The 27,263-nt window shown below is 38.9% G+C and overlaps 1 protein-coding gene and 1 pseudogene across 2 annotated transcripts; one reads left to right on the top strand and one right to left on the bottom strand.

The window, feature by feature from the left end:
- Positions 1 to 685: 685 nt before the first annotated feature.
- On the bottom strand, positions 686 to 6,144 carry LOC130718905 (RNA polymerase sigma factor sigF, chloroplastic-like). 2 transcript variants are annotated; one of them, XM_057569549.1, is made up of 9 exons: positions 5,838 to 6,144; positions 4,838 to 4,989; positions 4,087 to 4,211; positions 3,767 to 3,973; positions 3,376 to 3,646; positions 3,072 to 3,302; positions 2,683 to 2,823; positions 2,104 to 2,304; positions 686 to 1,313 (listed from the first exon to the last, which is right to left on the bottom strand). In XM_057569549.1, exons 1-9 carry the CDS (start codon positions 5,929 to 5,931, stop codon positions 1,026 to 1,028), a joined length of 1,710 nt encoding a protein of 569 aa, XP_057425532.1. In that variant the 5' UTR covers positions 5,932 to 6,144; the 3' UTR covers positions 686 to 1,025. The 2 variants fall into 2 exon arrangements, with proteins under 2 accessions (XP_057425532.1, XP_057425533.1); XM_057569550.1 differs by lacking the exon at positions 5,838 to 6,144 and adding an exon at positions 4,346 to 4,408 and having other exon boundaries at positions 4,838 to 4,971.
- Positions 6,145 to 15,739: 9,595 nt separating this feature from the next.
- On the top strand, positions 15,740 to 27,263 carry LOC130719094 (transcription factor TCP11-like; annotated as a pseudogene).

The raw sequence follows: 27,263 nt of genomic DNA, 5'->3' as shown, positions 1-27,263 counted from the left end.
ATTTGGGTGAAGGAAGGGGAAAAGTTTATTTTTATTTCTGAAATTTCTATAGCTTCTTGATTTGTTGTTACTTCTGAAATTTATTTCCAGATTTTTGTTGTTGATTCACTGGAGATGAAGATGGATCATGATTAGGGATGAATGATTTAATTGGATTAAAGTTAAATAAATTATGAATTTTTTATTTTTTAGAATTTTAATTAATTATATTTTTATTACGTTGAGTCCGAGTGGCATCTCAGTGGCAAAATGTGTCAGAGCCACGTCATTAATGAGCAGCCACATATGTAAATTCTGTTTGAATTAAACGGTAGACTAACAGTGGACTTAATTGGCACAAATTGAAAGTTTTAGGACTAAAATCGCTCGTTTTAAACAAAGGGGATTCAAATTGCACAAAGGCTTAACATCAGGGACGAAAATTGCAATTAAGCCTTTTTTGAAAGTAGCATAGGCTCTTATTGGTAGGAAAAAAATTGATGTTTAAGTTTAGTTATGGACAATATAATTCATTTTTTATATCTTTGTATAACTGATAAATTAAATATTTCATTACATCTATAATTAATGTTTAAGTTCAAATATAAAAAGTTATAACTCGTTTTTTATTGCTATAAATAATTGATAACTTGATCAACCAAAAAAACATAGATCAGCTGCGAACAGAGGTACTAGGATGGAATCATTTGAGTAATCATAGGGTTTTATTTTTATAATTAAAGAGAACACAAATTCATATTAAACGTACAAAAAATACTATAGATTTAAGGTAAAAAAACAATTTATTTTGTGTCATAAATATCATCAATATTCTCACCTACAAGTGTTCTCATTTGTATAAGCCTCAACTTTTTAACACTTCAATTCATTTTCCGCCAGCCATTAGGCCCTCTGATTTGTACTCAATTGCAGTGGTATAGTGTTAACTTTGCCTTCAAAAGCTTGATTTAGGCACTCCCTATAGAAAAGTGTGCAGAAAAAGCTCTTAGATTTTCAGCCATGTGCATAACCTTGTTTTCACTGATCTATACAAGCAAGTCTGCATAAGCATCAAGTCCTTGGCTTGCAAGGCACTTCTTGAGCTTGTAGAACGCGCGGTTCTCCAACTGACGGACCCTTTCCTTGGACAAACCAAATATCTCTCCAACTTCTGATAAAGATTTTTGTTCTCCATCCTCAAAACCAAATCTTAGCCGGATTATCCTCCTTTCTTTCGGGCGTAGCGTGCTTAGTAGATTGAGCACATGCCGCCTCATAAGCTCTTTTGAAACGCTACTATCTGGGGACTCGATTGAAGTGTCTGCAGTAATCTCCTACAATTATAAGAAAATGATAGTTATTTTATATGTCAGTTGTCTCATTGTCTCCACAAGTAAACAAAGCCCACATGCCTGAGAGGCTGGGACTTTTAATCTAGCTACTACTAATTAAATATTTAAGCATGCTAGAAAAGTAGTAAACTATGCTTCTCAGGCTAATCTCATGCTAAAACTTTATCATATGATTCTGATTTACCAGGTTCTCCTGGCCCTAGCATACTTTAGGCTACTTGTTTCCTTTCATACACATAACAGCATGCAATAACCAAGTAAAACTCAAGATTCTTTCAGTGGCTGTTAAACTTTCACCAATATGTTTTTCAATTTTCAGCACAAGCAAAACCCTCAATTAAAACTGTTAAGAAGTCTCACATTGACTGGAGATATGGCCAAATAAATCTTTATAAAGGGCGTAACCCAAATTGTAATATGGTATCATAGTCTAACCTAGATCTATTTATTGGGCCGCCCATAAATGGGTCACCCGCAGATGTCCAGTCCTGCTGCAAACTTCACGCTTCAGATGTCTAGCTTGAGCATGAAGGGGGGTGTTAAGAAGACTCACATTGACTAGAGATAATGGTCAAATAAGTCTCTTTATAAATGGTTAAGTTAGGTCTAACCCAAACTCTGAGAAAAACCCTCATTAAACTAAGCGGGAAGCTTGCCTTTTGTAAATACTCACCAAATATTCTAAATATTCATAATAAACTTTCCTTTTCCCTGTTACACTTTATAGATCTAAAAATTGAAACATATCAAAGGGGGAAATCACAATAGCTACCTGGAAAGTTGTATTTTGGTCAGTCCATACAGTTTGCTGCATAGACATTGGAATTCTGGCAACATATAGCAAACTGGAAATCTTGTCTTCTGAAATTCCTACCCTTCTTGCCAAATCTTCTTTGGTTGGGCGAAGATTGCCCTCTTGAATGTATAATTTCTTTGCCTCCAATATTTTGCCCAACTGGGTATATACCTTTTCCTGGAGATAATACATAGGTTGTGTTACAGAAATAGAATTGATGCTCTATTTGCAAATAGCAAAGATGCTACAAAATATACTAATGCAATTCGTGAGCACTGACACCTCAAAATGGTGGTAAAGCTTAAATTTATACAACTAAGAGCCTGTTTTGAAAACTTGTGTGGTATAAACTGTTCTCAAAACATTTGTTATTTGTCAGTTTTTAAAACTTGTCTGTTTTTAGTTTTCAAGTCACAAGATTTTAGTTTAGCAAAACATCTCGTTCAAACTGTTTTTGCTATTTTGCTTCTGAAAAACAGGTTTTGAAAATTGTTACTGAAAAGTGTTTCTAAATTAAGAATATTGAGAAAGAAATCAAACAAGCACTAAATTTACCGGCAAACGGATTGTCCTCGAATGATGAAATATGGCCTTCCTTATTGCTTGCTTTATCCACCAATATGCATAACTACCAAATCGGCAACCCACTTGGGGCTTAAACTTTTTAACACTCTTCAAAAGACCCATACTTCCCTCCTGCAAGAGCAACAGAAATTAAAATGTAAGAGATATATCTGGTAACTGTAATTCACAACACAGAAAAGTGAAGAGCATCATTACAACTCTTTAAGCAAGGCACTTTTCCCCCAATTTATGTTCCAACTCAAGCCAAACATTTATTTACGGGTTCTATGTTGAGGAACAATATAGAACATAACTAACCAGGAAATAAAAATGAGAACAGCCTTTGCTAGGGGGGGAGGTATTTATTTCTCGAAGGCTACCTGTAATAAGTCCTGAAGGCTGAGACCACGCCCCTGGTAAGTTTTAGCAACATGGAGTACCATGCGCAAATTTGCTTTAATCAGCTTTTCTCTGCTTCTGTTGCCACAACGAAGCTTCATTTGCAGCGCTCGACATTTAAGTCCTGCACCCTCAGCCCATTCAGCCATAGTTGGTTCTCTCCCAAATTGAGATTGAAGACTGGTCTTCAATTCTTCCAATTTCAGTAAGTCCTATTACGTTGTCCACATTAGAGCATCTCATTCATTTTAGGAAATAAGGAGTTGAAAGTAACTAATATAATACCTGTATCTGAACAATCAACTGAGACTCTTCTTCAATAGGCAAAAGTTTTTTGCCAGGACTCCGCAAGAACAAGCGCTGGGGATCGTTTTGATCAAATGCTTCATTTATTTTCCTTTTCACACGTATCCTTTCCTGTGGATCATCCTTTCTTGCAAGGTAAGTATCATTGTCTTTAACTTTTGACTTGGATACTTTTCTTTGTTTTGATTGTCTCTCTAGAAGCCGTGTTGACCTTACAGTTTTATTGCTTCGACGTGATGGGTCAGCGAAACTGGCAAAGGTCAGATGGAAGAGAAGTTTTTAGTTTAGGCATTACACTACAAAGAAAATAACCTATAAACAGGAAAAATAAATTAATAATGTCAGAGTTGGCGAAGAAGATAGAACTAACCTAAAAGGAATTGAATCATCAGCATCGTCATCAGCGCTAATTGATTTCAAGTCATCAGCTACTGAGGCTTCATGTTTTGAGGGAGACAAAGCTTGCCTACTAAGAGAAATTGCATTACACGGCACATCATTAGCTGGCCTCTCTGCAACAGTAACATGCTGTAGAGTTGAAGAAGCATCAACTTCTCCGGTTTCTGAGGAAGTTAATCTGCAACAAGCCATTTATACACCTATCAGGAGACAACTCAGGACGGCCAAGATTTCCAATTAACAGTCACTATCTGACCAAATTGACTCAGAAGAAAATTTCAGTTGTCTCACAAGTTCTGTAAGTGGGGCCAGAGATGCAAGTGCTGCCGAAAATCATCTACTACCTGATCAACTTTGCCAATGTTATTCTCTTCATGAACCAAGGACATATCCACCTGCCTTGCATTTAATACTGCCTGTTGTTGAACAAAGGGAAGATTAATTGATAGCGTGCCTATTATGGCATTAAGTGATTAAGTAGAAAAAACCTAGCAGTTAGAACTTAAGAAGCCCGTTTGTACATTCCATGTAAGAAAAAATTGCACTTTACATTTAAACATAACTAAAAGCTGGTCTCATAAGTTGCTTCCATAACACAGGTTTGACAGCAAGACTGTAACAAGAATGGACCATCAATCAATTCTAGTTGATTTGACAACAAAGTAAAAAAATAGGGCAAATTGCACTTACCTCCCTTTAGGTCTATCATTATTGCACTGACCTCCCCTTTACTTTGCGAAATGCATTGACTTTCCCTCCTTCATACACCATTTAGATTAATGGAGGGATGTAGAGTGTTATAATGATAATCTTAGAGGAAGTCAGTTTAATAATATGATAAACCTCATGTGAGATCAGTGCAATGCCCCCAATAAAATAATGGTGGTTAGTGTCTAATTAAATAATAGAGGGGAGGTCAGTGCAATAACGATAAACCTCAGGGGAGGTCACTGCAATTTGCACAATAAAATATGAAGGATCTCATGAAATGGATTTAAAGAAGCCTAAGCTTGATGAAGTCATATATCAATAAAATTTGAACCTGGCATGTCTTGTCTTCCTTAGAAACGTGCAAAAGAGGCCTCTGCTCATCACGCTGCTCTTGTAAAAGCACTGAGGTGGGAAATTTTTGGGCTGAAACACTAGTAGACCGGGAGGAGACAGTAGGGGCAGCTTGTTCGCGAAACATCAAAACTGCAGGTTTATGAACAAAGGAATAAATAACATAGTTTCAACTCAGACTACACTGGTGAGGGCAAACCACATACACAGTCACACAATAGTTAAACCAAAGAGGAAAATTTGTTTTAAGATTAGGAGTTTATGAAAAATCACATATCGGTAAATCGAATTCTTCAAGGCACCAGAAAATTGAACTGAGTTGAAAGAAGAAAAAACAAAAACATAAAATAGCCCTGACAAAGACAACACAGATAAAGGAAGGCTGTGCTTGAACCAGCTGCACAAGGATTTTAAAAGCCTATGAAACTAATTAGCTTATGAAATTTTAGTCTTTGATCGAGCTCAATGGCATAGTGTGATTCATATAGCCGACCTAACTTAGCAGATAAGGCTTTTGTTGTTGATGATGTTGTAAAATTCATTATTCCTATGTGAAAGAATACAACAGTGGGGCTATTTTCAGAAAGTATGGAGTAAAACTAGCTATGGTTTCAAATTGCGGTCCGCAACCGCAATAGCCGCTACAATTGCAATCACAACAACCACCATTTATCTGCAATTGCGCAACGCAGCAGCAACCACAATGCAATTTAAAACCCTGAATATCAATAACATCGAGTGAAACTACAGAAGGATAACAATGAAAATGAGCAAAGTATCTTGTTACATTACTGAATTTCCATTTCCACACATACCAATTGTATCTCTACAATCCTTAATTCAAAATTATCATGAGCTAGAAAGACAACACTAACAATAACTTCAGTTCAAGCAAGAAATCAAACAAATACCAAACACTAGAAACATAAAAATGTAAAATTAAATAAGATAAAGCAATGCAGAACATGGCTTCACAGTACCAGAAGTGTAAGAAGATGAAGGAAGAGTGTTCCAATGGTGAGTTCTTGGAGGAAAAGGTGGAGACGCACAAAAAATGGTCCTTGCAGATTCCATAGCTGAAGTAGGAGGATACCATGTATACTACATTAAACTAAGGTAGTAGTAGTAGAACGTTGCAGTGTGTTCATTCTGTGAAAGTTTGTTTCCCATGTATGATACAGTGCAAATTTAGATAGATACAGATACAGAGATAGATAGATATGGATAAAGCTAAAATGAAGAGACTTCGTAGCAACGTAGCTTCTTACAGACCTCTGATTTATTTATTTTTCCGACAAAGGATTAGGTTGTTCTTCTTTATATATCCATTTCAGGTTGGGTCACCCTTTCCCCCACAATATATGGGCTACAAAGCCCAGTTGGATATAGATGCATTAATTTCAAATGATCCAAATTGGGTATTATTTTTAACACATCTGGAATTTCTATTTCTATTTGTACTTTCTAAAGAGTTTTCCTTTCTAAAATATTCTTATATTACACATATAAAAAGTTTAACTTCACCGAAAAAGTCTTGGTCTAGTGGTAGCAAAGCTAAATTTCTGTAAGGGTGAGGTCATGAGATTGAATCCTAAAAATGTTATCTCTTAAGAAAGATGAGATATTCACTGTCTCCCAAACAGATTGATATGCACTGCAACTTCCAAGCACCAATGGATTTGGGTTAGAGGAAATGGATTTAGTCTCAACTTTAGGGACACATTTTTGGCATTTGGTCTCTTTTTAAAGTTTCATGTGTTCTTTATATGTTGAACATATTAAGTGTTGTGCTTGGATGAATGATTGTTTGCATTCTTGTAGTATTTTTAAACCTAGAAATTGCCTTGGTTGATGGTGAACTATGTGGAATGTGGGAGAGTGAATGTGACAGTCAAATTGAGTACTAAAGTGTAGAAATTGTTGGGATGTCAAGTGTGAGTAAAGAAGTCTCACATTGGATCGTTAGAGGAGTGTGATGAGCACTTTATAAGTGAGAGGACTCATACACTCATTGCCTTAAGGTTTTGGGTGAAAGATGTGGTGTCCAATCCACTTTTGTGTACTCATGTAAGCTCAATGTGATGATCCCCAGTTTATCCTTTTGCGGCCCAACAGAAATACGGTCCCCCAAGCCTTGTCATTTGTCAAGGAAGATCTTCTTCTTAACCAGCAAGAGCATATTATTAGGGAGCAAGAAAACCTCAGAAGGATTATTCAAACAACTTTGGCCATGGGCATACAACAAATTACAAAGGCCCTTTTCCAAGCTCTTCATAATCTAAAAAATCCTCCAGCATCTTAGAGCTCAATTCTATTTCTAATATTAGGATCTTTTATGTTTTGTTTTAATGGTGACAAAAGGTGAGAAAAATGGACATGTTTAAAGGGGAAGTGTATGCTCTCGTATAATCTACCCATACTAATTCTTTGAGTCATTGTAATAATTTTCAAGAGCATTGTTATACAAAGAAAATAGTGGCACTCAAAAACACATTCTAAGAGTTATCATAATAAAAAGAATCTTAAACCCCTTAGTTTTTTTTCATAAGATCATCAGATTTCTTCTTCATGTAGGATCATCATAATGACGATTTGCTCAATCCATAGAAAACCATCTCAATCAGTAGAGGGGTCATCCATCTTTGGATCAATCCATGGGAAGGAGAATTGAGGTCAAGTATTTTTGTTTATCTATGATCAACACTTGTTCCTTCATTTTGAGGTATGGGAGTAAAAGGAGTAACAACTTCAAGAGCATCACATAGTCTAACAACAACAACGAAGTTATCAGCGTCTTCTAATGTTTCTCTAACAAAAGAACTTAGGGAAGCTCCATCATCAACATTGCTCTTTTCTTACTCTTCTTGTTAGAGTAAGGGTGGTCTTTCTTCCTCTTTTTCTATATATGTTTAGGCTTCCTCACTTTCCTTCTTTGTCTCTTTTCTTCTTTTTCTTGGCTTTCTTCAGGTTGTTTAGATCAACTTGGACTTCATCACCAACTTATCGTTCGAGATCCTCAGTTTCATCAGTAACAAAGAGTGGTTGAATAAAGAATTAGACGCCTAATTCGCTGAGCAGAACTTGGTCCTTGATGATCCTTCCAGATTTCTCCCCCTGATTATATGCCTAAGGCTGAGCAATAAGATCCCTCGCAAACCAATACTCCTCCTTTAGCTATGGAGTTTGTAGTTGGAGTGGTTAGCACCCATTCAGGTCAAAATCAGCATGAGTTATGTTCTGTTAAGCAAGATGCTTTTTTAGTTCTATATTATATTATATGTGTTGAAAGTATAGCAGGAATAGAAAATGTAACAGTCTATTTTATTACTCCCTCTGTTCCTTTTTAAGTGTCGTTTTAGCATAAAGCTCTCCAACCAATATAGTGGATTATTAGAGTTGTTTTTCTCATTCTACCCTCTCGTATCTCAATCATAAAGTCATAAATCTCTCCAATCAAGATAGTGGATTGTTAGTTTTTTTTTTCCACTCTCTCATATCATTAAACCACCTACCACTCTCACCCAATCATAAAGTCATAAAGGTCTTCATAGTTATTAAGAAAGAAGAATTTCATGGAAAAAGTGACGTGGAGTTATTGAAAAAGTAAGGGTATAATTGACAAAATGGAACCTAAAACATCAAAACGACAGTTAAATAGGAACAAAAAAATTGTTCTAAAACGACACTTAAAAAAGAACGGAGTGAGTAGTATATTACATGTGCTATCATGAAGAATCGTGTTCTATTAGCTGGTCAATGTGCTACTACAAAGTCAACAGTCTAGTGTCAAGTACTGCGAGTAAGCATCGAGTTATGAAGGCTAGTGTCAAGAGTAATGATATATACACACCTCATTTTTAAAACACTTCATTTCCACCTCTTTTTGTTTCACATCTCATACTTTCTCTCTCTTACTTTTCTTTTTCTTCCTATCTCTCTCATCATTCCACCTCTTCCACCTCAAAAGAGAGGTGTGTAAGTAACATTACTCCTAGTGTCAAGTACCAACAAGCCTAAATAGAATATCAACAAGCCTAAGAGAAGCAGAAGACGATCTATGGTTTACATCATCTAGAATGTCACTAAAGTCACAAGGTCCTGAAGACACTACTGGAATGATGTTCAACTACAAGACATGTTACTTGAAACTTATTATTCGATCTTTGGATATTTTAAAAATAAAGAAAAATCTTCTACATACCAATGAATGTTTTTTAAGGAAGAAATGACACTTGTGAGCTGCTTTTGAGAATCTTCCAAAAGTAAGACCTATTATGCTCCATACTACTCCTGCCTCTTGCAATTCAATATGCTTATGTTCAATAATGGCAACGAATTAAATTTTACAATATATGTGTTAAATGCTTCTCTCCAACGTCCATATTTCTCAATCATTTTATTTTAGGAAACTTAAAATTAAAACTTTCTCAAAGCTAAGCACTAAATCTCATTCTCCTTTGTTGCCTTGTTGGGTTTCAAAATTTGAGACCGTTAGAAATTGTAGAAGGTTGTTTCTACATAAAACTCATTTTTGGTTGATATATATAGCTTGAGGATGTTATTGAAAGAATACTTTGTAAGTCTAAAGAGACCGTGGTAGAATACAAGTAACTTGGTGAAGTTAGTGGAAAATATTAAGATGCATTAGACACAACCCTAAACTATTATATATAAATGATGCTTCCACTTCATGTCTTAGATATGACTAATGTGTTCTTCCGAGCTTGAGAGGGTTATTTTCAAGATCTTGTTATATAAATAAAAAAATTGTTTTAAAAAACAAAACTTATGTACGAATGAAAAAATAGAAAATAAAGGAAAAAGTACCTTTATCCTTTTTCCGATGTAACAAAAAAAAAAGTACCTTTATCCTTAAGCGCGTAATTTTTTTCATACCAGTAGTAGTAAACTAATATCATCATGTAACCAAAAAAAATGTAACAAAAAAAAAGCTAATATCATCATCAATTCTTTTTCAAATAAGTTTATATTGAAATATTATAATAATAATTTTTAAGAAAAATGAAATTGAAAGATCAATTACATTAGCATTAAAAATAAAATATTATGATAGTATATGCTTAAAAAAGTAGGTCAATTTAATTTAATATTTAATATTTATTATTTTACACTAATATAATATTTGCAAATACATTTTACTGATATAAAATATCATTTAAGTGTCTTTAAAACTTTCGAACTCAAGTAATAAATTTTACTAATATATAATATTTTCATTATCTTCGGTGAATAATAAAATAAAATTGAATGGAGGGGCTAAGCCCAATAATGAAATAATGCTAAAATTTAAATTTGTAATAATTTATAATTTTAATAATATATTATTTCTACAATTTCAATATCATATTTTAAAATATAAAAAACATATAAAATATGTTAAAGTTAATAGTAAATAACAAATATTTCCATTTAGAAGTTTTAAAATTATTTGTTCTAACATATTTGTTAACAAATAAGAATATATTATTGACTAATATTTTTTGAAAGGTTAGTTGACTAATTTTTATAATATATATATATATATATATATTACTTAGTGCCATTTTATTATTCTTCAATTTTTATAGAGATCTTAGAATTGATAATTTAAATTTAAACTTATTCTATTATTTGAATTTTTTATTATTAATTAATTTTTTTTTGAAATAATTATATTACTATAAGTTAATATATTAAATAATATAAATGATGATTAGTAACTAATTATTATTTTTGCTAATAAAAAATTAAAGCAAGTTTGACTTAATTTTATAATTAACATTTATATCATTAATGTGAATAAAACTTAATAATTTTTTTAACCCAAGTCATATTTATTTAATATCATCAACAAGTTTATTTATATATATTACTTTTGTTAGCATTAGTAGGCCCACTGAGCTCAATTCTATTCTTCTATATAATCCCCTCCTCATTATATACTCCATGTAGTTGGGGTCATCACAATCAATCAAACCTGATTCTTTTTCTCACTTTCACTGAAAAGCCCAAATTCTCAAGCCCTAACATGACTTCAGACTTAGTTATTCACCCATTTTCTCATCCTGTCACCACCACTGAAACCGCCTCCAATTCCGAGGTGAAACTCGTTGCATGCCAATAGCAAACCTACCACTGAAGGTATGAAAAACGGTAGAAAGGGGGGGTTTGAATAACGTTTTCAATTAAAAACTTCCACCTTAAAGATTTCAACAAATCTTTCGAGACTTAATTGCTAAAGATAAGAGATAGAAAAGCACACAAGGATTTTTATCCTGGTTCACTTGATAAATCTCTCAAGCTAATCCAGTCCACCCGTCAAGGTGATTTCTTCCTTCTTAGAATGAAGGCAATCCACTAATCAGGTAAAGTGTTACAACTGCACTTAAAACCTACAAGTGACTAACAATTACACTGACTTAGCTCACACTAAGATTCACTCTCTTAGTCTTCTCTAGGATCCGATCAACCTTGATCTCCTAAAGGTAACTAAACAAACTGTTTAACAGAGAATGTTTACAAGAGATTTGCTTCTGAAAAGCTAATAGTAAACACAATGAATTCAGATGAAAGAATGCTTAGAAGTTTTTGAATATAGCTTGTGCTTGTGTAAATTCTTCCAACCGCATCTTTCAATCTTCAGCCTCTATTTATACTCCAAGGATTAGGGTTTGAACGCTGCATGGAAATGCTACCGTTGGAGGGCAGTTCTGGAAATTCCAGCTTCTGCTGTGGCTGAGAACGTTAGGTAGGTCGTCAGGATAGTACATATGCTTTTGTACTTGGATAGCGACTTGACCTTTAAACCTAGGAGACTTCTGATCAGGGGAATGCTTCATGTTGGAACTTGTGAAGCCGGTTGATCAGAGTCAGAGGGAAAGCACAGATCCTCTGACCGATGTATCTTCTGATTCTGAACTCAGAGGGAAGTACATGGTCTTCAGAGTTTCTTGCTTCTGGACATCAGAGTTTCCACTATCCAGCTTCTGGATCTTCAGAGTCTTCTACACCATCAGAACATCTGAACCTTCAGAGTTTCTTGGTTGTCAGAACTTCTGGATCTTCAGAACTTCAAGTGAGCTGAGTCCTTATTTCAGAGCTTGATTTACTTCAGATCTTCTGAAGCTTTTCCACTGTTCAGACTGAACATGGACAATGCGAAAGCGTTGCTTGGGTCACTCTTTAAGCACAGTGCTTCTGATTTGTGTGAGATTGAATAGAGGTCAGAGCCTGTAAATAGCACACTCAGAAAAACACGTTAGAGTACCATAATTGTTCATATCAAAAGGTTAACTTGTAATCATCAAAACATAGAGTTGTACTACTAGATCAAAACTTGATCTTACAATCTCCCCCTTTTTGATGATGACAAAACTAAGATTTTTGATGAACAATTCTTAAACAATAAACTAAATTCACTCAGAGTTTAGGGATATAAAATGAGACTTATCCTGATGTGAGTAGTTTATCTTGCTCATTCTGAATTCAAGTCACTGCTTGATTCTGAGCTTAGCTCCCCCTGAATCTAATACTTGATGAAAACGTTAGTAAAGTCTAGATTCTGAGCTAAATAATATAAGAGTTCAGAGTGAAAAACTTATGACATAGATGAAATAGAGTAATCAGAGCGCATAAGTATTCAGAGTCAACGGACAAGGTATCAGAGTCTTGGGTATCAGAGTCAAACTAAAATCACTTCAGAGGAAGTGAAATGTATTCCTTGTATTTGCCCAGTGACACATCTATGGTCATAAAGGTGGAACTCTTAAATTCTCCAAAAGAAAAATAAATCACACTAACACAGCTTACACATAAAAAACTGGGTGTACTCCCCCTTTTTGTCATAAGCAAAAAGCATGGGGTGTGAAAAACTTAGCTTGAAGTACAAGGTACTCCCCCTTAGAGAAGGTCTAAGTTTAAGAAAATGGAGAAAATAAACGATGCATGAATGAGAGTTACGCGAAGTAAAGAATGGAGTTAATGCGGGAGAAGAACGTTTACCACCGGCCACGGGAGTAAATAGAACTTCAGTTACCAAGGACTTAACCTCGAGAAACTGGAGGAGCAATAACTTCCAAGAAGCGAAGGAAGCTTATAAAAAGGGAGTTAGAAGAGGGTAAAGCTTCACAACTCGATCAATTCCATAAAAGGAGAAAATGGCATCATACATGGTAGCACTGGAAGAGCTCAGAAGGAAGGCGTTCGAGGAGGACTTGTTCCTGAACATCCGGCATCCAGATGGTACAAAGACCATTCCAGAGCTGACGAGGACACTGCTTGAGGAGGACCTTCGTCCAGAGCTTAAGAACGACTTGAAGGAATTTCTTGCCTTCGTGGAAGAAGTTCAAGAACTCAGCTAGCTTGAGCTGAGGCTACTGGAAGAGAAGTACACGATAGAAAAGAAGCTCAAGACAACAGAAGAGATTCTGGAGAGGAATGAGCTGATCGTCAATCTCAACAACATCCAGTATTCACTGGATCGTCTGGAGAGGGAAAGGTCAGAGCAGTGCCAAGAGTGCAGAAGAATGAGGAGGGATCCTCCATTCTAGAGTTTAGGGAAAATAAAGAAATGTATGATGTAAAAGCATAATGAATATGAATAAAGAAAATTTTGCAAACACATGTGACAAATATATATATATATATATATGCATAGATAATCACAAACGAACAAAGCAGAATAACTAAAGGAACTTAAAGAAAATAAACAAAAATTAACAAAATAAAACGAAGTTAAGAGAGAAAAACGAAGAGATCCTAAGACTAGGGTTTATCAGATCGACGCAGAAGTTCCATCATCATTTGCTTCATGTCCATTAGTATAGACTCATGAGTATCAAGACGTTGTTCCATGATGTCGAGTCTGGACGTGCTTGGCTGTGTGGAACTGGAAGGTACAGACTGAGCAGCTTGATGAGCCGGAATGGAAGCAGAAGCAGCAGAAGTAAACACTACTGGTGCAAGTGCTTGGCATCTAAGGGCTTCAGCTTCAGCTTCAAGTATCTCTGCCTCTAATCTTGCTAGTTCAGCTTGAGCTGCTGCTTGACGTGCAGCTTCTTCTGCTTGCTCTTGCTTTCTTCTGGCCTCTTCAACAGCTTCAAGAAGCTTATGTCTCTGTTGTTGTTCATGAAGAGTCACCCTTCTTGCAAACCTCTGCTTTGCAGCCTCGATCCTCTGATCCCTTTCTGCAGTCAGATGCTGCATCATAATGGGAACCTGAGCTACTAGCCAAGTGCTCAGACTGTTCCACTCTTCAGCCACAGAATCAGCATTCTCACTCAGGTCAGTGTGACCTTGCACGTTGCGTAGCATCAAAGAAGCTTCATGATTAAAAACATTGATGCACTCAGAGAGAGAGGTGGGTCTGAGGTAAGTGTAGGGAACTATAGAGAGGTTGGTTTCTGGAGAGGCTGGGTGATTGCTACTGTGAGCTTCAGAAGCACCTTGAGGAGAGCCAATGTCAAAGGTATGGACATGAGGTTCAGAGGCTCCAAGGTGTGGTTCAGAAGTTTCAACCAGAGGTTGTGGTGACCTAACCGAAGAGTGGTTAGACACAGATTGTTCTGGTTCTGGTTGAATTGGCTCTTGATGGATAGGGTCAGGTTGAGCTTGTTGAGCCAAAGGGTCTGCCTCATGTAATGGGTTAGCCAAGATAGGTTCATCTGAGTCAACTAGACGTTCAGGTCTAGGTCCAGGGTATCTCCTAGGGCTTGGACATGTGAGGTAATACTCTGGGATGGCAGACACTTTTTCTTTTCTGACCTCCATGAATTTACGATGTGACTCAGAGTTATTGGATGAGGAGGAGTCAGCAACGTTGATTGGGAATGATACAGGGGTATAGGCAGTGGAGGAGTCTGTATCAGTGGTTCTGGCAGCAGGACGATCTGATGCTCTGGGGACAGAGTGATCAGACGTTCTGGGTTCAGGTTCTGGTTGGTCAAACTCTGGTTGTTCAGGAATGATGGGTTCAGAAGTTAATGGGTTGTATTGGATGGTAATGGGAGAGGTTGGTTCATCCTGTCTAGAGGGTTGGTTCTGAAGCATGTTCCAGAGAGGTGCTTCATTTGGAGAAGATTGGAAAAATGAAGACCTTGGTGAATGGGGTGGAGAAGTGGTTTGTGCAGCTGTTTGGGACTCAGGAATAGGAGTGAGTGGGTTTGAAGATCGTTTGAGCAAAGCAGAGATGGGGAGTGCATCAAATGAATTCAAATCATCATCAGAGTCAACAACAGACTTACTTGTACGCACGGAAGAGCGAGTCACTCTGGCAGGAGTATCCATCCTGATGACTGTAGCAGCAGGTTCCACCCGTGTAGGCTTCACCACAATTCTGACCTGCTTCTTCTTCTTCTTGGGAGGAGAAGGACCATCCTCATTATCACCATCATCACCATCATCTGGCTTGGTGGTTTCATCATGTTTCCTCTTTGGCTGGTCATCCTTCTCCTTCCTCTTCAGAGGGACATCAGATTCTTCAGAGGATGCTTCTAAGATCATCTTCCTCTGAACTTTCCTCTTGGGAGGAGAGTCAAACTCTTGAGCTGGGGGCAATCTTCTGAAGAATTCATCTACATCAATCTCAAAGCCTTGTGCCTTAAGATCTTCTACATAGCACCTGATAGCTTCTGGATTGTCTGCCTGGGTCCACAAAGGATAGTCGTTCAGAGGTACCCTTCTCTGTATGATCTCAGTAGATGTGTCTTCATGAGCAGGGGCGATTTTCATTTTGACCAAGCCCATCTTCTTCAAGGAGTTGGCAGTGAAGACATCACTAACGATGGTGGTCAGATCCTCTGTGCATCCAGCCTTGATCAGATCTTGCACCAAGTTGCTCTCAATGAAGAGATCTGACAGCAATCTCCCAAAGGGGATATACTTGATGGCAGACTTGATGGAGGCAGTTGTTCTTGATTTCCTGATACATTCCTTCAGGTATGAGAACAGGAAGAAAGGGAAACAGATCTTCGTCTTGTCTTGGATGAAGAATAACATCGCCTTCTGGCAGAAGTTGATGTAGTCTGGGGAACTGCCCTTTGGCCTCTGATTGATACAGTGCAGCAGAATCTTGTGCCAGATTCTGAGCTTGGGATGAAGATCCACCACCTTGTAATCAGTCTTGCCCGGTTTGTATGTGGTGTACAGAGCCTTGTTGGTTGTATCCTTGGTTTTGGGTTTCAGCTTCGATTCTGTCAGTTGAAATCGATACCCATTTGCAGTTTTGGCACCCAGCAGATTCACAATCGACTTCTCAGTGATGATTATCCTCCTTCCGGCAATGTGGGAAACCACCTGAGTGTCGTCGCAGTCGGCATGCTTCCAGAATTCCTTGACCAATTTGTCATAGATTGGTCCTCTAAGCCTGTTGAAGTACTCTTCCCATCCCTGAGCTTGAACTTCAGGACGCAAGTCATACCCATTTGCAGCAAGATTGTCGAGGTCGAATCTCCACTCTGCAAGAACTTGGAGTTCTTCAGGAGCATACACGCAGTGAACTGCACAGACCCGTTCTGCGATTGGGATCATTCTCTCCGACGCTTGACCTTGAATCGGATTCTCAGGACCCATTTGGCCTGTAGCTTGACCTACTACCATGTGAGGGAACCTAGTTGCATCTGCGGTTAAGTGTAGGAGATCGTGTGTGTATAGTGGGTTTTGTCAAATAACCGTTGTTGATTCAAAAAGCAATTTAAAATCAACGGTTAAAAATTAAAGACATGATAGTAATAGTAAATACACTTATCACACGCAGGAGAGAAGAACATCAACATGTATTATGACAGACTGTCACACGGGCACAAGGAACTGTGCATCAGAGATACTGACACACGTTTACTGTCTCAGCTTCAGAGTCAGCACCAATGGGTACATACACTCTGATAGAGTTACCTTCTGAACTAGACATCTTCTGATAAAGAAGTATCATAGTCAGAGGTTCTGATCCATCTTCATGCTGGACAAAAGTCCATATTCAGATTTTTCAGAATGAAATTAAATCTATCCTCTGCCAAGGGCTTTGTAAAGATATTTGCCCATTGATGGTCAGTATCAACAAACTTCAGAAGAAGTACGCCCTTCTGTACATAATCTCTAATAAAGTGATACTTTACCTCAATGTGCTTTGCCCTTGAATGCAAGATAGGATTCTTACTCAGTGAAATTGCAGCAGTGTTATCACAATAGATTGGGATATTGCTCTCTAGGATTTGATAATCCTCCAGCTGATGTTTCATCCAGAGCATCTGAGTGCTGCATATTGCTGCTGAGATATATTCTATCTCTGCAGTTGATAGTGCAATGGTTGATTGCCTCTTGCTTGCCCATGAGACTAAGTTGCTTCCCAGAAATTGACAATTTCCAGAAGTGCTTTTTCTCTCTGTTCTATCTCCAGCATAATCAGCATCACAATAACCACGATAGAGCTTCTGACAAACTTTACCACTTGCATCTTCCTTCTCCAGAATGCATGTAGGATGCATAGGAGTTTTAGCCACTGTTGAATCCAGCATATTGAACTTCTTCAGAAGTTCTTTAGTGTACTTGCTCTGATGGATATATGTTCCTTCTGGTGTTTGATCAACTTGTATTCCCAGAAAGTACTTGAGTTCTCCCATCATACTCATCTCAAATTCAGCCTGCATCATCTCAGAAAATTCTTTGCATAGAGATTGATTAGCAGAACCAAATATAATATCATCAACATAAATTTGCACAATTAAGATATCATCTTTTTAAGTTTTGCAAAAGAGAGTTGTATCTACTTTACCCCTTACAAACTTATTCTCCAGAAGGAATGAGCTGAGTCTCTCATACCATGCTCTGGGAGCTTGCTTCAGACCATAGAGTGATTTCTTCAATTTGAACACATGGTCTGAGTTCTTCTCATCTTCAAAACCTGGGGGTTGATGAACGTAGACTTCCTCTGATATGTATCCATTTAGGAAGGCACTCTTGACATCCATCTGATGTAGAATTATGTTGTGATTCACAGAGAAAGAGATCAACAGTCTGATTGCTTCTAGTCTTGCTACTGGAGCAAATGTTTCTGTGTAGTCTATTCCTTCCTGCTGGCTGTAGCCTTGAGCAACTAGCCTTGCCTTGTTTCTGACTACATCTCCTTTCTCATTCAACTTGTTTCTGAACACCCATTTTGTTCCAATTACATGGACACTCTCAGGCTTCTTCACTAAGCTCCAAACATCGTTCTTGGAAAATTGATTCAATTCTTCTTCCATGGCCAGAATCCAGTCCTTGTCTTGAAGAGTTTCATCAATTGACTTGGGTTCAATTAAGGACACCAATCCTTTCAGACTAAGCAAGGTCTCTTCAAAGGGTCTGAAGGCTGATCTGGTTCTGACTGGTTCGTCTTTGTTGCCCATAATCAATTCCTTAGGATGAGCTGCAGTGATTCTGCTCTTCTTCAGAGTTTGTGAATCAGAGGGACCAGCTTCTTCTTCTGGTTCATCTTCCTCTGGCTCAACTTCCTCTGGAGCTTTGCCTTTGTCAGAAACATTTATACTTAAATCTGCAAACTTCTCAACTAGCTTTGACTGATCAGAGTCAAGCTTATCGTCAAATCTAACATGAATAGATTCTTCAATAGTTTTAGCATCAGAATTATAGAATCTAAAACCTTTAGTTCTCTCAGAGTAACCAAGTAATAGACATTTAGAAGACTTAGCATCAAATTTATGCAATCTATCCTTAGTATTAAGAACATAACAAACACAACCAAAAGGATGAAAGTAAGAAATGTTGGGTTTTATGTTCTTCCACAATTCATAGGGAGTCTTATTCAGAATTGGTCTCACAGAGATTCTGTTCTGAATGTAACACGATGTGTTTACTGTCTCTGCCCAAAAGTGCTTAGCCATGCCAGTTTCTTGGAGCATGGTTCTAGCCATCTCTTGAAGAGTTCTGTTCTTCCTCTCAACAACACCATTTTGTTGAGGAGTTCTGGGACAAGAGAAATCATGTGCAATTCCATAGGAATCAAACAGACTCTCAAACTTGTCATTCTCAAACTCTCCACCATGGTCACTTCTGACACGCACAATCCTACTGTAAGGCCCAAGTTTTAACGCTTTGGATAAGTGAATAAAATAAAAGAGTTTATTTGATTAAGATAAATTTGTGAAGGAAAAAGGTTCAGGAAAAGTCCAAGAATTTATCGAAAAACCGATAAGAGTTATAGCACGACTAACATACGCTTAATCCTAGGTCAAAGGTATTAGTGAATAGTTAATTTACGCTTTAGGACACGATGGAAACTAATTCCAAAAATCCTCAGAGAAATGTTAGAACTTCTCTTTTCCGTCCTTAAACAACCATTTCGATGCGAAATCCTGGAAAGTACGAACGTCAAATTCCAATTCTCGGAAGTTTGCCGAAACGGAATCCCTGATAGTTCGAGAAACCTAAGATCGACAGACGATGAAGACTTTTTCTATTCGGAGCTGCAAATGAAGATTCCACCCGCGTTCTCCTATTTCTCTCATCATTCCTAATCTTTCTTCAGAAGGAAGTTTTCTCATCCGACGATCACTGCAAAAAGTAGTTTTTCGGGATAAACCGACTTACACCGACTTATGCCGATTTTGGATCTTTTGGTTTAATTCCAAGAATCCTGTTTTGAGTTCTGGAATTCTGTCGCCAGAACCTATCTTAGAATGCGCAGAGGAACGCGCAGGAAAAATCGGAATCGCAAAAAAATCATTTTTCCGTTTTTTTCCAAAACCTATAAATAGCTTGAAAATTAGATTTTTTGCAAAAAAACCCATTTTCCCCACCCCCAAAACCGCGAGTTCCTAGAGAGAGAGAGAGATCCGGATCTTCGTCGTTTCTTGCCCGTTTGCTTCACCGATCGTCACTAATCGAAGACCTCGAGGTAGGTAATCTATACTCTCCTTCGAATCGTCGTTTCTGTCCATTCTCCTGCGACTTTCTGAGTTCAAAATTTTGAGGTTTTTGAAAAACTGTTCAAATCAGCTGATTTCAGCGTCTAAACTTCTTCCCTGCATGCTCCTGAGCGTGTTCTGCGGATTAGATTTTGTCAAATGTCAACGAAATGCCGCCGGGATCAATTTCTACCTTAAATACCCATTTTTCGGTAAAGTCGCAACCTTTAAGCTGAAATCTATCGACTTGACTTAGTGCTAGTAGGATTAATCGTCATAAACGTCGTTGTTGACGTCCCCATCCAATTTGTTTTTCAAAAATCCAGTTTTGAAATTCTGAGTTTAAAATAATGACCAAACTACCCCTATATCAGTTTTCGATCCGAAAATTTTTCCGAGCTTAGAACCGTCTTAGTTACGGCTTATGTTAACCTAGGAACCAAGTTTGATCGAAGAAAAATCGACCCTCCCAATTAAGGAAAGTGGCCGAGAGCTATACCAAGGGGGGAGGAAATCCGACTTTTTCGAAAACTTGTCTTAACGCGTTAGATTGTCGTACCACAGAGTTTGTAATGTACCGTGTAACCCTAGGACTTATTGCTTGCTGAGTTTCTGACTCAATGTGTTGATTTCTGTGATTTTGGCTTAAGGTTCTTTTGAGGAGTTTCCTGGAGATCAAGGCGAGGAACGTGAAGGAGGTTGTGAGGAAAACGCTGGAGGAGTTACAGGTGAGGGCTACTCTCTGAATTACTAGATAATGCTTTAGGTGTCGACAAGTTCGACTTGATCTATGTGTTATGCACTTAATTGCTAAATGTCTGAATTGTTCTCTGAGGCTTCGGCCGACCTTGTTGAGTACTTGAGGCCATGATATTGTGTGCTAAATGATTCACATGCTATGTGCTACATGGTTAACTTAGGATGTGTTGGAATATGCTGTTTATGCCTATTGGTTGAGCTGTTTCATTGATGCTATTCCACTCGTGCCTATGTTTCTGGAAAGTGAGGATTACGGGCAAGTCATGCCGAATTTTTATGAGATTTTGAGAGAGTTTGAAAGGACGAACGAAGTTCGGACCTTGTTATGTTTTAATGGATCGAGACCTTCTCAGAAATTAATTGGGATTATGGGATCCCTGAAACTCGTAGGAAGTATCATAAGACTAAACGAAATCTATTTTCTCAAAGAAAATTCATAAGACATTAATCAATCTCTAAACCCCTTGAACAATGATAACAACTTTAGATAAGAGCTTAGAGCCTGAATATTAGTCTTGAAGAAATGAGAAGTGTCGTCGAGTCCAAGTCTTGAGGAAACTTACAAGTTTCCGAGTATGCTTATACTCTTTCGCTCGATGAGCAGTTTAATGTTTGGCTATCTAAAGTTTAGCCGGAGACTATAGGTTTCCAAGTACTTCGGTACCTTTTCGCTCGATGAGCAGTTTATTGATTGGCTATCTAAAGTTTAGCCGGGAACCATGAGTTCCAAAGTACATTCTTCTTCTTTTGATTAATTCATTTTGTCGCAGAATCGACGTTTGCCTTAGGGTAGGCTTTTTAGAGACAATAAGTTAGCTAGAACACGTGACGACGTGTCGAGTGAGGTCGGAGACGTTGTTTGGCTAATCACTTGCATTCATGCACTCATTTTGAGGTTAATACACGGCGGATTACCGGACCTCGGTGGATTCCAAAATGGTCATAAGACCCGGATTTCCATATTTAGGACACTACGGTGGTCCTCAGTAGCAGACGGAATGGCAGACCTACGGGTTCACTGCTGATCTGACTACTTTTGTGTGGTGTAAGAGACGCCCGAGCGGAATGGTCCCACTTTGGCCGGTGTTAGGGCTGACTCGATGGTGTCCATCCTTCTTCCGGAATGCATTTTGTTACCCAACATTGCATTTCATGCAACATACATGCTGACTTAGTTGCTGAGTGTGATTGGTACCTGTTTATCCTATTTGAGGCATGCTACTTGTTATTATGATCTTTTATATTCATTGTGAAATATGCAACCCTAGGATGTTATCCCTAAACTTATAAGCCTGAGAGGCTAAATAATTATTACCCTATATATCTGGTTTTATTATTTATATAATTCTTTGGAGTTGACCCTCGCGTCTTCTGTGTGTGTTTGGGCGGACTACGCCATTGTCAGTTGAGTATGGCGGACTGGTACGAGACGGTCGTCCCTTCGGGGGGGACCAGGTTTGAGATGTTGGACCAAGACACCCCGGGCTCATGGGTGGTCGACCCCGCCGGCCACCGAGCTATCTATTCGGGGCGAATAATGGAGGATCGCATTGACCGGATACCAAGCCTGACGCACGGAGTTTGGAGGCACTACACTGTCAGCTTCAACTTGCCACCGGGTGTACACTGCGGGACTGGACTGGGAGTACCACCACCACCGTCGCCTTCGGACGACGAGTACCCCTCGGAGGAGGTGCCTGTGGGAGGAACTTCTTCAGGCACTAGTTCACCCACTGTCGCGGCTGCTATTGACTTGGGATCGGGTGCAGAACCCGCGCGACCAGCTGTGGAGACTGATGCAGTCATCGACATAATCGTCTTGGATTCAGATTCAGACGACGATCTTGGGGATGCATAGTTGGGATTAGTGTAGGTGTAGCGTCTTGGCTCTGATGTTCAGTCTTCCGTTTTGGGCAGGGTAGGTCCCCGACCTTTAGCTTTTTGTGTGGTTTCCTATGGAGATCACAGAGAGCTGGTTGGATTTAGGGGGTCTTTTCTTAGGCCGCTGGGCCAACTTGTTCTCAGATTTTGAGGTTTAGTGTTGCGGACACAGTATTTTTACCTTGGTTTGTACTTTTGCCTACGGGCGTTACTCTCTTTTACTTTCCGTCACTGGAGGTTTACTCGTGACGTGGTTTACAACTTACAGTGGGGGCTGTAATCATATTGTATATTAGTTCTGTTATCTTCGTTTTAGAGTTTCATCTCTTTCTGTCTTTACTTACATTATCGAAAAAAAATAATTCACGTTTTTCCGCTTAAGTATTTCTTTTGGTTACTAAAGTGACGCCACCGAAATCGGGGTGTTACACCTACAAGCCTTCTCGTTTTGCACTTGGGCTATGAAGGTAGAGAACACAGCATGAGACTCATCCTTGCGGGTTAGAAACTTTACCCATGTCCAGCGCCTATAGTCGTCAACAATGACCATCCCATATCTCTTGCCACCTATAGACTCAGTTTTCACTGGTCCAAAAAGGTCGATATGCAGAAGTTCCAACGGCCTTGAGGTTGAGACAACATTCTTTGCCTTGAAAGGGACTTTTGTGAATTTGCCTTTCTGACATGCTTCACAAAGAGCGTCTGAAGCGAACTTCAGAGTGGGCAAGCCCCTGACAAGGTTTAGCTTGCTCAGCTGAGAAATCTTTCTCATACTGGCAAGCCCTAACCGTCTATGCCATACCCATTGCTCTTCATTAACAGACAGAAGGCACTTCACATTCTGAGCCTCCAACTCAGATAATCTGATCTTATAAATGTTGTTCTTCCTCTTGCTGTTAAACAGAATAGAGCCATCGATCTGACTTACAGCCCGGCAGGACTTTTGATTAAAGATAACATCATAACCCTTGTCAGCTAATTGGCTTATAGACAATAAGTTATGAGTTAAGCCATCTACCAATAACACATTACTATCTACACAAATAGTACCAGTACCAACAATTTTACCTTTTTCGTTGCCACCAAAGCCAACTTCACCTCCAGGCTTAAGTTTTAGCTCTTGGAACATACGCCTTTCTCCCGTCATGTAACGCGAGCATCCACTGTCCAGATACCATGACTGGTGTTTCAGTGGAGCTATCAAGGATATCTGCAACATAGATAATCTTATCCTTAGGTACCCACTTTCTGGGTCCTCTCTTGTTAGTTACCCTAGAGGTTCTGATCACCTTGGGTTTCTCAACATGATAATGTAAGGGAATTTTTGCATGATATTTAGACATAGAGAAAGATCCCTTTTTAAGAGGAGGTTTAGCAACTTCAACAGGTAAAGGATCAGGCAATATGGTACCAGAGGGAACAAAGCATTCATACAAAGATTTAGCTTTAGGCACAGAAGGCTCATTTCTAATTGGTTTAGAATAGCCAATGCCATGCATTCCATTTCTGCTCACGCCATAGATTAATGAAGCCATCAAGCTTCTATCTACGCTTTTAGCCAGGAATCTTTGAAAAGACTTTTCATACTTAGACTCATGCTTACTATCAGAGGCATCGCAGGCAATAACTTCTTCTAACTTAGCAATTTGATTCTTAAGCACAGAGTTAGAATTAACTAAAGCATGGTTATCGTTTTTCAATTCAGATATGATTTTCTCATGTTCAGAAAGGGTTTTAGAAACAGCAGATAAGTTCTTTTTCAGCTTCTTATGCTTAGACAACAAAGAGTTATACTTATCCATAATATCAGACAAAGCATGTATCAGTTCAGAGGTAGAGAAAGAAGCGAATACCTCATTTTCATCGTCTGAATTAGGATCTCCTTCTGATTCTGAGTCAGAGTCAACAGCTTCCTTTGACTCTGCTCCTTTGTCTTTGACAATAGCCATGAGTCCTTGGACTTCACCATCAGAGTCAACATCCTCTGACTCTGATTCATCAAAAGTCACCATCAGACTTTTCTTGGTCTTGAAGTGCTTCTTTGGCTTCTTGTCCTTCTTCAATTTTGGACAGTCACTTTTGTAGTGCCCAGATTCTTTGCACTCAAAGCATGTGACTTCCTTAAGTGAGGACTTCTTCTGACCTGAGGATTCAGACTTTCCTTTGGCCTTTCCAGAGCCTTTGTACTTGCTCTGCCTGTGCTTCCAGATTCGGTTGAGTCTTTTGGAGATCAGAGTCAGCTCATCTTCATCAGAATCTTCTGATGCTTCTTCAGATTCTTCTTCTTCGGCTTGAAGAGCTTTTGACTTCTCTGCTTTAGCCTTCTCAGATTTTGATTTTAAGGCTATTGACTTCTTCCTCAGATCTTGCATCTCTGAGCGCTTCAGCTCATGGCACTTCAGTATGCTGATGAGTTCTTCTAAACTCATACGCTCAACATCTCTTGTGAGCTCTATTGAAGTCACCAAGGGCATCCAGCTTTCAGGAAGACATCTGATGACCCTTATGACATGATCTTTAGTTGTGTAGCTCTTGTTGAGAGGTCGTATTCCAGCTACAAGCAACTGAAATCTGGAAAACATTTCTTCAATGGACTCGTTTGGCTCCATGACGAAGGATTCATACTTTTGGATCAAGGACAATGCCTTTGATTCTTTGACTTTCTTGTTTCCTTCATGAGACATCTTCAGAGATTCGAAAATGCCTTTTGCATACTCACGATCTGTAATCTTCTGGTACTCTTCATAGGAAATAGCACTTAGAAGAATTGCTCTAGCTTTGTGATGTTGTGAGTAAAGCTTCTTTTGATCTGCAGTCATCTCTGACCTTGGGATCTTCTTGCCTTCTTCATCAGTTGGACACTCATAGCCATCCACAATAATATCCCAGAGATCTGCATCAAAACCCATAAAGAAACTTTCAAGTCTATCTTTCCAATATTCGAATCTTTGACCATCGAACATGGGAGGCTTTGCATTGTAACCATCTCTTTGAGTTTCACTGGTGGTAGCCATTGTTTTTCACACCGGCCCGGATCACTGAACACTGTTAGGTGTGGTAATCAGAACTTGCGCTCTGATACCAATTGAAGGTATGAAAAACGGTAGAAAGGGGGGGTTTAAATAACGTTTTCAATTAAAAACTTCCACCTTAAAGATTTCAACAAATTTTTCGAGACTTAAGTGCTAAAGATAAGAGATAGAAAAGCACACAAGGATTTTTATCCTAGTTCACTTGATAAATCCCTCAAGCTAATCCAGTCCACCCGTCAAGGTGATTTCTTCCTTCTTAGAATGAAGGCAATCCACTAATCAGGTAAAGTGTTACAACTGCACTTGAAACCTACAAGTGACTAACAATTACACTGACTTAGCTCACACTAAGATTCACTCTCTTAGTCTTCTCTAGGATCCGATCAACCTTGATCTCCTAAAGGTAACTAAACAAACTGTTTAACAGAGAATGTTTACAAGAGATTTGCTTCTGAAAAGCTAATAGTAAACACAATGAATTCAGATGAAAGAATGCTTAGAAGTTTTTGAATATAGCTTGTGCTTGTGTAAATTCTTCCAACCGCATCTTTCAATCTTCAGCCTCTATTTATACTCCAAGGATTAGGGTTTGAACGCTGCATGGAAATGCTACCGTTGGAGGGCAGTTCTGGAAATTCCAGCTTCTGCTGTGGCTGAGAACGTTAGGTAGGTCGTCAGGATAGTACATATGCTTTTGTACTTGGATAGCGACTTGACCTTTAAACCTAGGAGACTTCTGATCAGGGGAATGCTTCATGTTGGAACTTGTGAAGCCGGTTGATCAGAGTCAGAGGGAAAGCACAGATCCTCTGACCGATGTATCTTCTGATTCTGAACTCAGAGGGAAGTACATGGTCTTCAGAGTTTCTTGCTTCTGGACATCAGAGTTTCCACTATCCAGCTTCTAGATCTTCAGAGTCTTCTACACCATCAGAACATCTGAACCTTCAGAGTTTCTTGGTTGTCAGAACTTCTGGATCTTCAGAACTTCAAGTGAGCTGAGTCCTTATCAGAGCTTGATTTACTTCAGATCTTCTGAAGCTTTTCCACTGTTCAGACTGAACATGGACAATGCGAAAGCGTTGCTTGGGTCACTCTTTAAGCACAGTGCTTCTGATTTGTGTGAGATTGAATAGAGGTCAGAGCCTGTAAATAGCACACTCAGAAAAACACGTTAGAGTACCATAATTGTTCATATCAAAAGGTTAACTTGTAATCATCAAAACATAGAGTTGTACTACTAGATCAAAACTTGATCTTACAACCACCACTGACACCGCCTCCAATTCCGAGGCGAAACTCGCTGCCACTAGCAAACCTACCACCACTGACATCGCCTCCAATTCCGAGGCGAAACTCGCTGCCACTAGCAAACCTACAACCACCACTCGCTCCACCAAGGACCGCCACATTAAGGTAAATGGTCGCGATCGCCGCGTCCGCTTGCCGCCCCTCTGCGCCGCTAGAATATTCCAGCTCATTCGCCAGCTCGGCCTCCGCATCGACGGCAAGACCATCGAGTGGCTCCTCCATCAGGCTGAGCCATCCATTATCGCCGTTACTGGAACCGGAACTACCCCTGCCGCTCCAATATCCATCGTTGCTCCCTCTTCCTCCACTGTCACGCCCTCTGTCTCTTGCCCCGTCCAGCCAGTCTCCGTGCAGCCAGAGCATGTTCAGTGTGTAGTCGAGTTGCCAGGTCGACTTGTGCCAATCGGCGAGGATGGAGTAAACGACGATGAATGGTTATCGGAACATGTCGTTCACAACGCTTCTGGTGCAGCCGGCAACGACTACGGAGGGGAATCAGCAAGAGCATGCTCTTAGCAAACAGTAA

The sequence above is a fragment of the Lotus japonicus genome, chromosome 5, assembly GCF_012489685.1.
Source record: "Lotus japonicus ecotype B-129 chromosome 5, LjGifu_v1.2".
Taxonomy (NCBI): domain Eukaryota; kingdom Viridiplantae; phylum Streptophyta; class Magnoliopsida; order Fabales; family Fabaceae; genus Lotus; species Lotus japonicus.
The sequence above is the reverse complement of the archived record's forward strand: the minus strand, read 5'-3'. Positions and strand labels throughout refer to the sequence as shown.